The following is a 15842-nucleotide window of genomic DNA, read 5'->3' as shown; positions in this document are numbered from 1 at the left end:
TCTTGCACCTGGTTTTTCTCCCATGTCCTGAGCTAAATATGAGTCAGATTCTCCTCTTTGGGTTAAGTAGACAAAATGTGTCTGTCCTGTTGGTGCTTGTGATCTTAGCCCTGCGCTTGTTCCAAGGTTTGATTTTCTGAGAGTGTTCATTAGTGCACTCCCAGTTTAACTGGTGTTGTCTGAGATCTTCATTGTTGGGATGGTACTTGAGCACGTACTTCAAACCCTTTGACATACGTGCTGTTTTCTTGACCCTAAAGAGTCCCATAGATCAAATAGACAAAACCAGGAGAAAAATATCTAAGTTACAAACAGAGAAGTGTCCTTATATCTCTTTGGCTTTCCACTGTCACAGTGACTTGATTGCAGTTCTGTGTTTGTGTGTTCAGAACCCTCAGAGCCAGGAAGAAAAGGAAGAGCAAAACAGAGCAAAACTCACCTTTTTGGGTCTCAGGGTAACCAGTTATGCTTTTCTCATGGTTTATAAATTAAGGAGAGCTACTTGATGTTTGTCCCTGCTCAGTTTCCTCTGGTTTGTCAGTTTTTGGAGTGTGTGCAGCACTCACAGTCTGTGCCTTTGTGCATTCCTGAGAGTGAGCCCATAACCAGCTGTGCTGCTTTCCTGACCTGCACAAATGTGCATGCAGCCAAAATTTGTACTGCTGCTTCTACTATTGCTACTACTACTACTGCTGCTACTACAGCCATTCTCCAGCCTTTTTTCTCCTTACTTGTCCCTTCTTCCAGTGATGGAATCTCTAGGAGAATCATATAACTCAGCAGAGGAACTGACTTTCATTCTGTATGCATGGTATAATGGAAGAATAGATATGTGTATACATTCTAGCTGAATACATACATTACAGCCAAGTCCAAAAAATTCACATGATGAATTAGTGTTGCTGGTTTTTAAGAATTTTTTTATTTGAGTCAAAAAATGGTTCCTTGCAACCGTCAAAAATTGGTTTCTTTTTCTAGCAATAAAAGCAACAGAATTATCAGATGATAGAAAGGTGATTATAGCTATTTTGATTTATTTTAACTGAAGGACAATAATAAATATGTACCATTTTCTGCTTTTCTTGTTCCCCCATATGTTATACTAAAGTTGACTAACTACCTTGCCAACTAGGCTCCAAATGTTGATTTGATAACTTACTTGCAGATAAAGAGGCATCTTTAGATACTGAGCTACTTTAAATGGCAGTGTGTTTCTTACCCATATGATTCATCAGCATAGCCTAGAGATGCCAAATATTAAGTGCCACTTCCAAGCAACATTTCATTTTGTCTGACCAAGTGCCAGAACAGAAATTTTCCTGTGTCACACAGGCAATTTTGAAGTGATTACCTTCTCTGACTGTTTGATGCCTAAGGTAATAGTCTGATTTGGCAGCTGAAAGAGGCTGAGCTCACCTAAGTACACCCCATTGTCATGCCATGCCTTGGCATATTATTTCATGGATAAACATTTTTAACCCATTTAATTTTAAATCTGATTGAATTGCATAAAGCCTCCTTAGTCCATCAAGTTCCTGGTTAAATTAAATAAGATTTTATTAAGCTGTTTTAAGTGAATGAAGTTATGGTCTAAGAAGCAATATGAATACTTGCAGTTTTCAGCTAAAAAGTAGCAACTGTTCTCTTGGTGGTGGTAGGTTTTATGTTGTTCTGGGATTTGAGTTTGTTTTGTTTTGTTTTCTAATTTAATGATGTTTTGTGGCTGGCTTGATCAGAGCATTAGGTGAACATGCTCTCAGATGCATCAGTTGTGTACTTCTGCCATACCTGCCCCTGGTCTTTGCAGGACTATTCAAATTCAAGGACTCTTCACTGCTACAACTTGCCGTGTTATAGGAGTAAAGATCAAGAGAGCAAATGATGATCCATGGAGTCAGGAGGTTTAATTATTTGTAATGCCTTGTGTTATAATCAAACACTTCTACTGGGTTTGTTTGTACAGTACTCTTTATTAAACATCTTATCTTAAGGCATAACTTGAAAGCATTCCTGAGTAAATAAAAAATGCTGCTTCAGTTTGTCGTATTTTTGAATTTGACCTTGAGTACTCCTTGCAGTGAGCTTTCTCTGCAGCTCTGCAGTTTGATTGCCAGAGTTAACATCTCTACTGGTGCCAACCACAGCCTGTCCTAGCCATATGAACTCTAATAGGCTATTTTAGGGAACAGTAAATTCATGCATGTGAGGTCCATAATAAATACTATTTTTAAACTTGGCTAATAACAGTAGAAGAAATATCAAACATTAACTCCAGTATAGCATAAAAGGAGTTGACATTTGAATAATGTTTGTCTCTCTCTTCAAAAGGTTTAAAAATGACTATGTATTTATAACATGAATTAAATTATTCTGAATAGAAGTTTCATTTCTCTATATATAAGGAATTATATAAGATAGCCTGGTCACATAAAAATGATCATCTGCTTCTGAAAGGTGAGTTAACATCAGCTCAGGAGGCAAACCAGGGTGAGTGTTCTGCAAGACCATTTCTCAAAAGAGAAAAATATAATACAAGATTTTTAGGAAATAAAAAATTTAAGAGCCACCCAGTTTTTAAATTCTCCAAATACACTTTCAGTTTCTATAGTTGTTTTATTAAGTTTTCCACAATTTTTGATGTATGAAGGATGCTACATCAGTTACTTTGTAGAAATGGGTAAGCATTGTCAGCTCCCTCAGTGAGGTTTGTGATGGTTCCCCTGCAAAGACAAGGCTTGGGGTATGCTGGCTCCTTCTGAAGCTGCCATGTGGGACAATGCAAGCCTTCCTTCCAAGATGAAATGATAACTAGGATTTGAGGAGAATGTCTTGCTGTGTTTTGATTAATGAAGTGACTTCTAAAATTTCACCTGTATGTAGAAATTTGTATTTAGTCTTGCTTTACCTGGACAGCTGTGGGCAATGCCATTGAGGGTTTTTCATCTTGTCTCTTGCAGGCCATTTCTCGCCTGTGTGAAGATAAGTACAAGGACTTCAGGAAAGCTGCAAAGAAGCGGTCGGTCAGTGCTGACAATCTGACTGTGGTTAGATGGTCCCCTGCAATTATCTCCTAACAGAGGAGACTGGAATATTCCTACGGACCTACTGTTTCATCCATCCATTTTTTCAGAGTGGGCTGGGGGCGGGGGGATAAAGAAAAAAAGACTTTTAATTTTTTTATTTTTAAATCTGTCAAGCTGCCTTTACAGTGCCTCCCCATTGTGTAGCACACGAGTGAAATGCCTAACGGAAGGAGAAATGCAGAAATCGGTGTTCGGGAGAGAAGATCAGCAACAATTATTTTCTCACTTCCACTAACAGCTTTACACTTTTATGAGGAAACAGCAAATCAGGTGCTTGGAATAAGAAACAAAAAAAAATGAAGTAGAGGCAGAAAAATATTTAAGAACTCTGCCATTTTCTATCATATTGTACTCATGAAGGGAAATGGCAGCATGAAAAAAAACCATGTAGTCAGATGACTGTGCACTAGAGGAATGACATTGGGAGAGTTCCATCTTAAAGGTTTCTCTTAATATCTTTTTTGTTGTTGTTGTTGTTTTTTTTTGCATTCCTCATTGCTGCTTCCCAGGATAAATTCTTCCCCTTGCACAGCAGGAAATGCAAAATCTGTATTTACAGTAGCACAAGCCCCTGAATAAATAGTGTTGGGTTTTTTCACTGCACTTTTCTCTGTAACCTGTCTTATTAGCATTATTCTTCTTAATTATTATGCATATGTTACATTTCTTGTATGCCTTTTATTGTATTTCAAAAGAGAGAACTTGACCATAGTGCTGAACCAAAAGTGTGTACAGGGATCAGAAGATCTTCGTAATTTCATGATGTGTTTTATTTATAGTATACTTGGGTGCGTGTGCCTTCCTGAGTTCTTGGAATCATTTATTTTTCCTTAATATAAAGATACAGTTGTTAAAGTCTTGAGATGATGATGATAAGACTTGGGCCAAATCTCTGAAATTTGCAACAGATCTTGTGATCCTTTTTGCAGATTTTCATAGCATTAGAAGTTTAGCAGAATTCATCCATTTTGAAGGAGATTTTTTTTTTGTGGCCTGACAAGTTCATTCCTTCACCTCCAGGTCCATTGTTGCAAGCAATATTCTCAATTTTTATATGTTTACTTTAAATCAAAGTGAGTCTGTTTGTATAAAATAAAAAATAATAAAAAAATTATTCCAATGAGAAGGCCTCTAGAAGAGCAGAATGGAAATCTTAATAAGGTATCTGTCACAAGGAGATTTGATTTGGAAGCTGAAATACAAACCCTCATGTTTTTCAGTGTAGGTGCTTATAGAAATTAAAAGTAACTGAACTGTGAATATAATTTCCAACTCGGATTATTGAACTCCTCTGTTGTTATTATTTCACTCTTACTGTGGCTGTTCCCCCTTGGCAATTGTAAGAACCTTTTATACAAAATAACTTGTCAGTATAAGCATATTTGCTTCATAACCCCACAGGGTGATTTTTTTCCCCCCAGTTGTTTTTTTTTGTTTGTTTGTTTTTTTCGGGTTTTTTTTGCACAGTTTAGAAAGATACAGCTGAAAGCTCTCAGTTCCCTGAAATCTGTCCTTGTGACTGTCACTGAAGGGAATGGCAGCAGATGTCCCTGCTTTGTGCACTACTGTTGTAACCCACGAAGATTCCATGTTTGTTTTGTTAAGCCCTATGGGCTTGTAGCTACCTGGGGCCCAGAGATGCACACCTGGCTCCCAGAGCGATGCTGATCCGGGGCCTCTGGGCCAGGAGGCACCCACAGGATCACAGCAGAGAAACCAAACCGTTTCCTGTCAGCTTTCCAATTGGATTTGTTTAGTTTGAGACATGAAGGCTTTGTCCATAAATTCTCCTGATGTTCTTTGGGCCTTTAAAATAATCTAATTCTCATCACTTCTTGTTGTGCCAATGCATCAGAACTGTGAGTATCCAAGTCCATTTTTCCCTTGAACATGGAATGTAAGGCAAGTGTTTATAACAAATTACAGCATTTGAAACCTCTTTACAAATAGTATCAAAAGGAACATTTTCAGAGCATTTGAAATTCATCCTTTATAAGCATAAATTTAGGCTTTAAAATATGTAAAATATTTTGATTTATCAACACTTTGCTAAACTATTTTCCATTTAACTTGATATCAGGAATATTGGTTTTATCCATTTCTGGGTGATAGAGATATGAACTTTGGATTATGTAAAGATATCAATGCATCTACTATAATTTTTGTGAAGTTTATTAAACTACTTTAAAGATTGTATAGTCTATTTATTGTATGTATGTACATACAGTCTGATACTTTAAAAAGTGGATTCCGTAAAACCTGGCTCAGTCTTGTTTAGACTATTGAATATCGTTTTAGCCTTGTGCACTGGACTCTACCTCTGTATAGGAGAATTTTCCATATTCTTAATTAGTACTGATTCTGTGATTAACTTGGTTATGTTTCTTGCACTAAGAATTAAAAAAAAATCTGCTGTAAGTGTGGATTTTTTCTTTAGTTTTACCATATGAATCCTCTACATTTAGATGGATGTTTCTTTCCCTCATGGTTATAGAATAATTCTTTGCTTTTTCTTCTGGTTTGTTCCAGGGTTGCCAAAAAATACAGTACCTGTCAGTAAATCTGAAAAGTGTCTTTTGTTTGCAAGGTATTCTATACCAGGTAATTAAAATTAATTATTATTTAGGCTTATGTTGTGTTTAGTGTAGTTTTTTCAGCATTACTGTATGGAAAATACCATTGCAAAGTTAGAGAATCACCGGAGATGTAAGAAGGGAGGAGAACCATATAGCATTTTAATTAACAGCACAAAGACATTGTGTTTTGCTGTAAATGTTTTCTGGATGAAGGTTTTCATTATTGCTTTGGTCACCGGCTCAGAACTGAAAAGGTGTAGGAGATATAATAAACCTGTCCCTTCAAGTATCATTGTCTTAATGAATTATTTTTATTTGTTGAGCCAGTGGGCCACTTGTTTGGTCATTCATGTGTTGATAATTGGATCAATATTTGAAAAAGGCATCTTGTAGGGGTTTTAGTCATTCATCCGTATGCAGCCCAGAGTTGTTGCCATAATTCTTCTTTCCACCTGCAGACCTCTTTATATTTGATTTGCTGTTTGTATTTCATTGTTTGTCAGTGACATGTATCATTCTGACAGACACTGTCATGTGGGACTGAGAGCACTGGAGTCATGGGATGAAGTGCAAAACCAAAATGGTCAAATCACTTTTTTCCACCTTCCACAAACCCAGTCAGCTCTTCAAAAGATGCATGTTTTCTATTGCTAAAAATATACAAAATCCTATCCTATAACAGGGTAATGGTTTTGTTTTGTTAAGGATTTGGGGATTTTTCTTAAAGAGAGAAATTAGCATATATTGCATAATTGCTGTTTACATTTGTGGAGTCTGAATTAAGACTTGGTGTTTTAACACCTTTCTCTCCAGCTCCCCTAATGCCAGAAAGCTTAGCTATAATATAAAGATTAGAAGTAACAAAAATCTCATCAGAACAAGGCAATAGTGTAATGGTGGCAGATGACAAAATGACATCTGGTAGTGTTGGCTATATATAAAAATAGCAGTATGTGGGAGGGGAAAGAGGAACTGAAAGAACAGAAAAAAACCCCAAAATTTTAACACCTGAAGCAACAAATTATTTACAGTTGTCATTAGCTGGTAATGAGCATTTCATTTCCCAGTGCCTGTTTGAACTCCTAATTGAACTGCTGTGCATCCACTGCAGGCTCGTGTTGCTCTCTGCTTCTTCTTGGTATTCATGTGGAATACACTCAGCCTAGCTTGTAGCACTTTCCTCACTTCTGTGTAAAACACATTTTTCTGTAATCAGAACTTTTTTTTACTTGAATTGGCAGTTGTTGACAACTGCCTACTCTGCAGTGAAGGTCCCACTTAGTGTCTCTAATGGGTTCTGAGAAATCAGCTCAACTATAAACCCAAACAAACCTGTGCGAGTTCACCTAGATGTACGTGGAAATGTACTACACCCAAAGTGCAGTATCTGTATTTCTGCTGTTTTTGTCTTTCTTCTCATCAACTGAATTCCATCTTGAGGAAACCACAGAACTGGTGAGACTGAGCTGCATGAACTGAAGGTAATGATGGCAGATGTGTAGTGACCACTGCTCTGTGAAAATGCTTTAAAAAGGAAAAAAATATTTAGAAGAAAAGCTGCTGCTTATAAGGATAACAATAGTGATATCAGATGTAGATTATGATGTTGAAAAGGATTGTTTCACAGTGTGTGAACCTGCTTTTCTGGATCTTATGAGTATCAACAAAAAGTAACTGCTGAGTTGCAGAATCACAGCTTGAAAAGGACTGAATGCATTGAGGCACTGGAACAGGTTGCTGAGACAAGCTGGAGATGCCCCATCCCTGGAAGGGTTCATGGCTGGAGAATTTGAACTAAATTAGCTTCAAGGTCCCTTCCTAATCAAGCTTTTCTATTATTACAGCCAGGAAAGCCAGGCTCAAGCTTATTTCTTGCCTGGCCTGGATCACTGCACTCTTCCCACTGAAGAAAGGAGCAGCAGGATGGCAAATTGAAGAAAGGCAGGTGACAGAGCAGGACAAATAGACTGTACTTCTTGTGTTCCTTTGAGAATAGTTGGCCTGATGCAATTTGATGTGAAAAAAGAGTTGTTTAATGCCCTTTACACCATATGGAATGTATTTCAGTATTATCAGCAGAGGCTTTCAGCTGTTACACCTGGAGATATTGTTTGGTGAAGATATGCTAAGCAAGCTTCTTGGTGTGGTGAAATGGGTTGTATACCAATGTATACCAATGAGTTGTCCAGAACCTCTACTGAGAGTTTGTAAAGGTGAAGATGTCAATGGTCACTACAGATGGAGAACAGCAAATAACAAAATGTCAGAAATTGTATTTTGTCAACTACAATTTCCCCAATGTACTTAGATCATTTACCTAATGTTCCTGATTTAGTTTTAGACCTTTTTTCCTTCCATCTCTGACACATAGACTGGGATGCTGTGGTAACTAATGCAGTAAAACTTTGAAGCTGGAAAATCTCTGGAACTAGCACTGCCCCCCCTTTGAATTCACTGGCAGTGAAGTGAATCCTCAAAAAGCAGATGAAGACTTACTCATGTGACATGAGGGCTTCTCTAAACAGGCATTAAGAGTAAGATATCACCTTCATGGAAGAGATTTCACAGCACACTTAAGTATAGAGCTAATTCTTCTCTTGGCTGTAGGTTTCCTTGCTTCACTGCTCTGGGTTTTCATGCCCCTGTAGTTTAGATGTTAATATAAATTATTCTCCATGGAAACAGTATCTTGGGAACTGGCAGCTGTGATACCCTTGCTGTCTTATATTTAAACAATACAGATCATCCTGTGGCCACATACTTCTCTTTCATGTATTTCAGGCAAATGAAGCATTCTGCTGTAGAAAAAGGAGAGGCCAAAAAGATGGGGGGATTGGTGTGCTAGAAGGGCTATAAGGCACAATTCAGTGTGTATATTTTTAAAATAATCCAGGAAATAAAGATGGAGAAAGGTATTTGTACTTTCTATGCTGTCAATACCAAAAAGCATTGATGATACTTTGAGAGGTGTGATGGTGTTAAAGCTCTTGGGCAAAGAGTTTAAAGGATTATTCAATGGGACAGGATGTACAGAGTGTTTTTCATTGATCTGGGGAGGAGGAAGACCAGGCTGTACTGAGCAAAATGGTACAGAAGAACATGTAAAATACATACACCAAATAATCTTGAACATCAAGGGTTAGAAAGGCAGAACTAGCTTGATGTTGGTACGTTATTTCAGTGTTTGGAAAGTATTGGTGGTCCCCTTACTTCCACAGTAACATCCTTTTTCTTTTATGGCATTTTAGTACAAGGTGGTCCTTTGTAGGCAAAAGCTTAGTACACATTGTTAATTATTAGAATATAATCAGTAATATGTGAAAGTAGACTTTACAAAAAAAAGTTAAAATAAAAAAAGTAGTAAGAGTTCCTGTTAAGAACAAAAGGTGCAGAGGGTAACCTGATGTTGCTGTGGGGCTTCATCAGTATGAGCATTAAATAATGAGAGTCTCCTGCTTGTGACAACTGACAGTCCCAATTCTGAAGTCACAGGTTGGGAAGGTGAGAAGAATTGTGGAGAACAACCTCCCACCCCCGTCCCCTGGTAATAACAAGTCCTTTGTACTTACAGTAGTTTTGCACAGCAGAGTTTTGAACAGAGATGGCAAATTATCTTCCAACTTGCATCATTGCTTTTTACAAAAGTAAGAATGGTTTAAATGTGTAAATCACCACCAGCATTTGTAATATTAAATATTTAACTTCCTACTGCCAGCAGGTACGTACCTTACACTCTGCAATGGGAATGAGTCCACAGTCTGAATGTGTTCTCTTCCAGTGCTTTGTAGGGCACCTGTTCTAAATCTGTCCTCTGGAGGAATGATTCTTTTAACCCAGGAAAATAGTTGGGTGTATATTGATAATTTTGAATGTCAGGTAAGGTGATCTTCCAGATCTGCCTGATTCAAGGCTTTGGATCAATGGTTCCTTCAGCTGAACAGAAATAAATGCTTCAAAGCATAAAGTGACAGTACTGACTTGAGAGAAATTGTGGTCATGTCACCCTGACACCGAGCTCCAGTGATCGAAGGACTGGCCTGATTCTTCTGCTTGCCCATTTAATCATGGATCTCAGTGAGAACATTGTCGGTGTTTCTGACCTGGGAGAAATCTAGACTATGAAATTGTTGCTTTTCTGTGGTGGCCTGTCATTGTGGTACATCAGAAAGGCTTTTTTGTTCTGCTCTGTTTTGCTGGCATGTGGCAGAACAAAGTTGTTCTGCCCCTTAAAGTGTGCAATAGCTGAACCATGTGTTAGCTGAAATTGTTTGCTCAGACATCTGATTCCCAGCTGTGACATTTTCCCTTAACCTTTTCTAAAATAATTTTCTCTTAGAAAAAAGAACCAGGGCAAGCAATAAGTTTTCTCCAAAATATCTTAAGCATCTTAATTTTTCTGTTTCAGATTTTTCTTTATAATTTCAGATTTGAGCTTTTCCTTGACAAGTCAGTACATGTATGCATGTGAACATTTATTTTTGGTTCTAATTGCATTAGATAAGGAATTTCTATGGCAGTTGTTAATAGAAAAGGCAATTATTTAAAATGTTATTTGAACCTGTTGTTTGCCCCCTTAGGAATGCATTTATCTTTGACTTACTAAGAATAGGTAAATCCAGTGATACAAGATTGCAGATTTTTGCCCTGTCCACTTCATCCTATTACATGAACAATGCATTATATATATTATATTAACAATATATTATATATATTAATATATATAATATAATAATCATATAATAATAATGTAATATTATATAATATATAATATTATATATAGTATATATTATAACATATAATAAATGTTATAATAAACATATAATAATATAATATTATATTACATATATTATATATAATACATTATATAATATAAGAATATATAATATAAGAATATGTAATATTAAAATATAATATGAAATATATAATATATATAATATATTATATTATTATATTATATTATTATATATTAACAATACATTTTTCAGTATTTGTAAGAAATTTTACAGATTTCTAATACTTTCAGTATAAACTGAGAGCTTCAGAGGACCAGAAGTACAGAGAACAAAAGAAATCTGTAGCTTTGATTTCTAACAATTTGAGAAAAAAAATAGAGCAGACTCTAGTATCTATCTCCCTCAGCTTTATTTCTTAATGCAGTGTCCCTGGAAACAGCTTCAGCATCTGTTGCCAAATGCCCTGTGTTCTCCTGATTTTCTCAGGATTTGAACAGAAAGTCACAACCCCCTCAACCCTTTAAAACCTGAGGTGCATTTCTGGGGAAATCAGGCTGAAATGCAGCATAAAATGGTGGGTGATACAGGAGGGTGGGGGAAGAGGATCTCTTGGGGCAATGGATAAGTGCCCTTGGGCTGAGTCAGCACCAGTCTGAGGTGCTGAGGTGAGGAGCTCAGGCTTCCCAGCTCACAGGTTCCTTATCCTCATCCATGCAGCCACAAGCCTGAGCTGCCACTCTGGGCTTTGAAATTATTGAATTCTGTGGGTCTGCACTAGTTTGTGCTGTTAAGTGTGTGTGTTTGGGACACAGGGAAGTGAAATTGGGCCAGTATGACTGGGCAGCCCCAGTGCATCTCACCTAACACAGATTTGCAGCTGTTTTTCCCTGCATGGATCTCATTCATCAGCCTCTGCATCTTCCTGGCCTCCCCCTGTGCTGTCCCTGTCACTGTGGGCTGTGCCAGTGTCTGGCACCTGCCTGCTGGCAGAGCTCCTGGCAGTTTTAAACTCACCTGGCTGGGCCTCCTCCCTGCTCAATAAGTGATATTTGCATGAGCAGCAATGCCTCTCTTAGTGTCAGGTTACACAGATGATTGGTGGCCATCCTAGAATGATTTGGGTTAAAAGGAACCTCAAAGATCACCTTGCTCCAACCCCCCTGCCATGGGCAGGGACATCTTCCACCAGCCCAGGTTGCTCAGGGTCCCTTCCAGTCTGACCTGGTTTTGTTGGTTTACCTGCACATTCTTCAGCACTGTCTTTAGTGAGGTTTGTGCATTAAATCAGTGGCCAGGCAAGATGGAAACCTCATCATTTGTGTAGCAACACCTGCCCTGAGAGCAGGGCACTCAGCTGAGTGACTTTGGGTTACTTTATCAACATTAGAAGAGCTGAAACCTCTAAACCTGAGGGATGAATCATATAATTGCTGAAGGCAGGAAGGAATGCTAGGGGACCACATTACTTGAACTGAAAATTGCTTTTGCCTATCTGAGCATCACAACCTGGGACAGGAATCCCTGCAGATTAGAAACAGTGGTCTGGGGGATTCTGACACAAACCTCTAAGGAGAGAATTAGTCCATACACAAGTAGCTGTAACATTAAAGTGAAAAACTTTATCCTTCTGATTCTTTCTATGTGAGAAACCACATAATTACTGTGGGGGAATGCATTTTAAGCATGTCCTGAAGCACTCATGCTAAATTTCAAAGATGTAAGACCTTCTAAAGTCTATTTTTTGCATATAAATGAATGTGGCCATTGAAAGAAAGGTCAATCATCTTATATATACATAAATACAAAATAACTTCCTTTGTCATGTGCATAAAATAACACAATTTATTCAGGAATGCAGATATATCATATATATCATGTACCATGATTCTGTTTGGCAATTTATTGGGTTGATTCTCCAGAAATGAAAACATCATTGGCAAATTTGTGTGGGTTAATGTACTTAAACAACTTCTCTTTGAGATTCTTCCTATGAGCTTTTTGATGGCCTAAATATTTTTTCCTCAGGAAGGGAAGTGAAGGTAGTCAAAAGAGAAAGCAGCAAAATGTAAAAAATGCAGGGGGAAAAAAGAGGAAAAACTGAAATAGTAACAGCAGTTAGGAGGCACAATACAGCTCACAGGGGAATATATCCATAAATATCTGTGGCCAGTTGTCCTGGGTTTGCCAGTGCTCAGCCCACACCAGTGGGCTTGCAGTCTTCTGTTTATTATTATTCAAAGAACTAATGCAGTTTTTAATAGTGTCAGGAACACAGTAATTGGTAGCAATTTTGTCGATTCGATTGAAATGGCAAAGTATCTGTCAAAATGCAGAGGAGGCAGAAAGATTGAGCTAATGGCCCTGTTTTGTCTTCTTGTGCTGTGTTTGTGCCTTGCTGTAGTAATAAAATTTTGTTTCTGTTACTGGTACTGCAAGAGTTTTCAGTGGAAGCTGTTTGATATCTTGGAGTGACACAATCACTTTGCTCAGGTGCTCTGAAAGGTTTTGCTGAGGCAAAGGAGGTTGGCTGGAAATATTTCTCAGTTCTGGGGGGGAACCACCTTTGGAAAAAAGCTTAGGAAGAGCGAATGTAGAAATGGGAGGTGGCTTATTCTGTGTTTGTGCAGGGCACAGTAAACCGAGAGGCTGAGTTGCTGTGCAAAGGATGGGTAAGTAAATGGGGCATAAGCAGTAATCCCTGCTCCTTTATGGAAAATAGACTGTCAGACTATAATTTAAAAACAGGACATAAATTGGTGTTCTTCCCTCTAGGCACACAGTTTGTGGTGGGTGGGCTGCAGCTGAGCCCCATCCCCAATGGGCACAGCTGTGAGCAGCAGCAGGTGAGCAGCACTGACAGCAAGGAGCCATGGAGTGCCCAGGGGCACTGAGCAACCACCAAAGGAACAGGGGGCACACAGGTGCAAGGCATCAACATGGGGGGTGGAAAAGATTGGGATAAAGAACAAGAAGAGCAGACACCTGAAGCCCTCTGAAGAGGTAAGGTGTTACTGTGTGTGGGTTGGAGCTTTCTGGAGTTGTATGGTGACCCTCTCTGTATTGTGGCTGCCTTGTTTGGGACATGTGCTGTGGCTTGTGCTGTGACACTTCCCCATTTCTGCTGTGTTTTACCTTCCTAGCAAAATCTTGTTGCTCTCTGCTTTGGCCCCAGCAGGATGTTTGCCAGTGCACTTATTTATCCATCATGTGAGATTTCCCTGCCTCTGGACAACACTGGGAGCTGCTCCAAGGTAGGGAGCAGTGCTGTGTGTTCCCAGCCTGCCTTGGGCATGGGTCCTGTGGGGAAATCCACTCTTGATCATTCCTGTCTGTTCTCCTTTGCTCTCTAAGACATTGGAATAAATCCTTCAGGGTTCTTGTTACCCTTTTGATGTTGTGGTAGGAATTTTCAAAGGAATGCATGACAGTTGAATATTGAACTCCTATCAATGGACTGAGCTATCAAGCTGCATTTTATGATGCTTTTCTCTTTAAAACAAAAAATCCTGGTTGTTAGAATACATAGAATGTAAATACTATTGCAGTTTAACGAGGAAATTCCTTGTGTACTGCCCAGTATGCGTTGAGTACACTAGCAATGATTATTAAGATGGCCCTTGGAAGAAAACAAAGGAAAAACCATGGAAACTGTAGGCAACTGGCATGGTAGGACTGTATTGTAAAGCAAAGGTTTGGGGTGGAGGGCAAATTCAAATCCTGAAATAAAAATTTGGGGTAATTTTTCCAAATGTTGTGGAGGTTGACCTATCTGAGTTTTGTTTAAATGACTTTTTACAAGGCCACACTAGACTTAAACTTACAGACTATTAGCAGGTCACAGTTTAAGGTCAAAACAAACCTCATAAAACCATAAGGTGATGTGCATGTCATAAAGGTGAAGTGCAAAAACTGAGTTTCTTATTGTCCTTTAAATGGCCAGATGTACATACATAAATTGTACATCCTGATATTGATGCAAGAAATCTAATAATTCTTTTGTCTAGTAAGGTGTGAGTAGCAACTATGAGGAGTATTAGATTTTTTCCCTTCATTTTTCATTAAACTCAGTTGAATATCAAAATTTCTCATTCTGAAGCAGTATGATAGATGTACACATTCTTTTTAGACAGAAGTACTCTTCTGGATAAGGATTTTATTATGCACAGGATACAGCTTTTATTTATTTCAAGCCATATTTTCAAGACAAAGATGAGATTTAATACAATGTACTTTTTGACTTCTGCATAAGAATGAATTTGACTTCAAAATGACATTTCTTCATGCATTAGAAAAAATCCACAGTTGGTACTGCCTGCAGCAGTTCCTGAAGTTTAAGTTGTATGTGAATTAGAGGGGGAAAATCTCTTTTCTCCTTTCAGCTTCCTTCTTTCATTCAGCCTTTCCCCCTGTGCTTGATTTAATGACCACAGGGTTCCAGTGCATCTGTCCATGGTGAAAGAAAAAGCAGTGTCAGTGTTCAATAACAGAGACAACAGTAAAGGGTTTGTTTCTTAAAGTGATCAGCCATGAAATACAAGAAGGTGTAAAGAACTCTTATTTTAAATGCACAGTGGCTGCCTGTATGTTAAATCTAAGATGACAGATTTATTTACTGAAACCCAGAGCCAGCACAGTAACCTCTTTTGTTGTGCATGGTGCAAACAGGGATATTTGCCCTTCACAGCTCTAGCAATATTCACGCTTAGAAACCCAGTATTAAATTTAAAACATGGTGACCCAAAGATTTCTTGCAGTCTTCTGTTTATTATGAAATATGTTTTTCAATTACCTAGGGCCTTTTCCTTATTTAAATTTCCATGCTATCAGCTCACCATGCTTTTGCCTGCCTGACCATTGCTAGGTGTGGACCTGCTTGAGGGAAGAACCCCTTAGTAGTGCTGGATGTTGGGCACTAATAAAACATGAAATCACCTGCTTCATCATAAAATACAAGATCCTTAAACATTCCAAATCTTCAGTTCTGTTTTTGGTACTGTAAAGAAAGGAAACTGTAAAACTCAGTGTTAAATGTGAAGTGCAAAACTTAAAAAGGAGCTAGAATCTCTCTTATACAAGATTTTTTTGTGTGTGTGTTACAGCAGAGTAAATTTCAGTAATAATGTCATCTGCTCATGTAGCTACCAATTTCAGTGGGAGTTAAGCAGGTACTAATAATGTGCTTTTGAAAATGCAGTGTACTCATTTTGTTCTTTTACTACTTAGTAAATTAAATACTTTTGCAGAAATTGGCCCTGAGCTCCTGAATGAGAATATATTTTCCATTACTTAATTTTCCTTCATCTCTGTCTTGAAGTGTTCAAAATTCTTGGCTGAGTAGCTGTGAAGTCTCTGAACCAAAGTCTGAAGAAGAGCTGCTTTTTCCATTTGTCATCCTCTTAGAAGCAGGTTCCCTTTAGAAATACAAATTCTGAATATTCAAGCATTTAGAA

At 38.1% G+C, this 15842-nt stretch overlaps 1 protein-coding gene across 5 annotated transcripts in view; it reads left to right on the top strand.

The window, feature by feature from the left end:
* The window catches only part of CCNY (cyclin Y), a 120608-nt gene extending 114660 nt beyond the window's left edge, over window positions 1–5948 (top strand). For all 5 annotated transcript variants that reach the window (XM_071428656.1, XM_071428657.1, XM_071428661.1 and 2 more), the window contains one exon: window positions 2958–5948. In XM_071428656.1, the coding sequence (XP_071284757.1) occupies window positions 2958–3074 (117 nt within the window). In that variant the 3' untranslated portion in view covers window positions 3075–5948. The remainder of the gene's footprint in view (window positions 1–2957) is intronic.
* Window positions 5949–15842: the final 9894 nt, after the last annotated feature.

The sequence above is a fragment of the Agelaius tricolor genome, unplaced genomic scaffold (assembly GCF_023055355.1).
Source record: "Agelaius tricolor isolate 1412-34295 unplaced genomic scaffold, bAgeTri1.0.p SCAF_6, whole genome shotgun sequence".
Taxonomy (NCBI): Eukaryota; Metazoa; Chordata; class Aves; order Passeriformes; family Icteridae; genus Agelaius; species Agelaius tricolor.
Note: the sequence above shows the minus strand (reverse complement) of the source record. Positions and strands in the feature narration are given on the sequence as shown.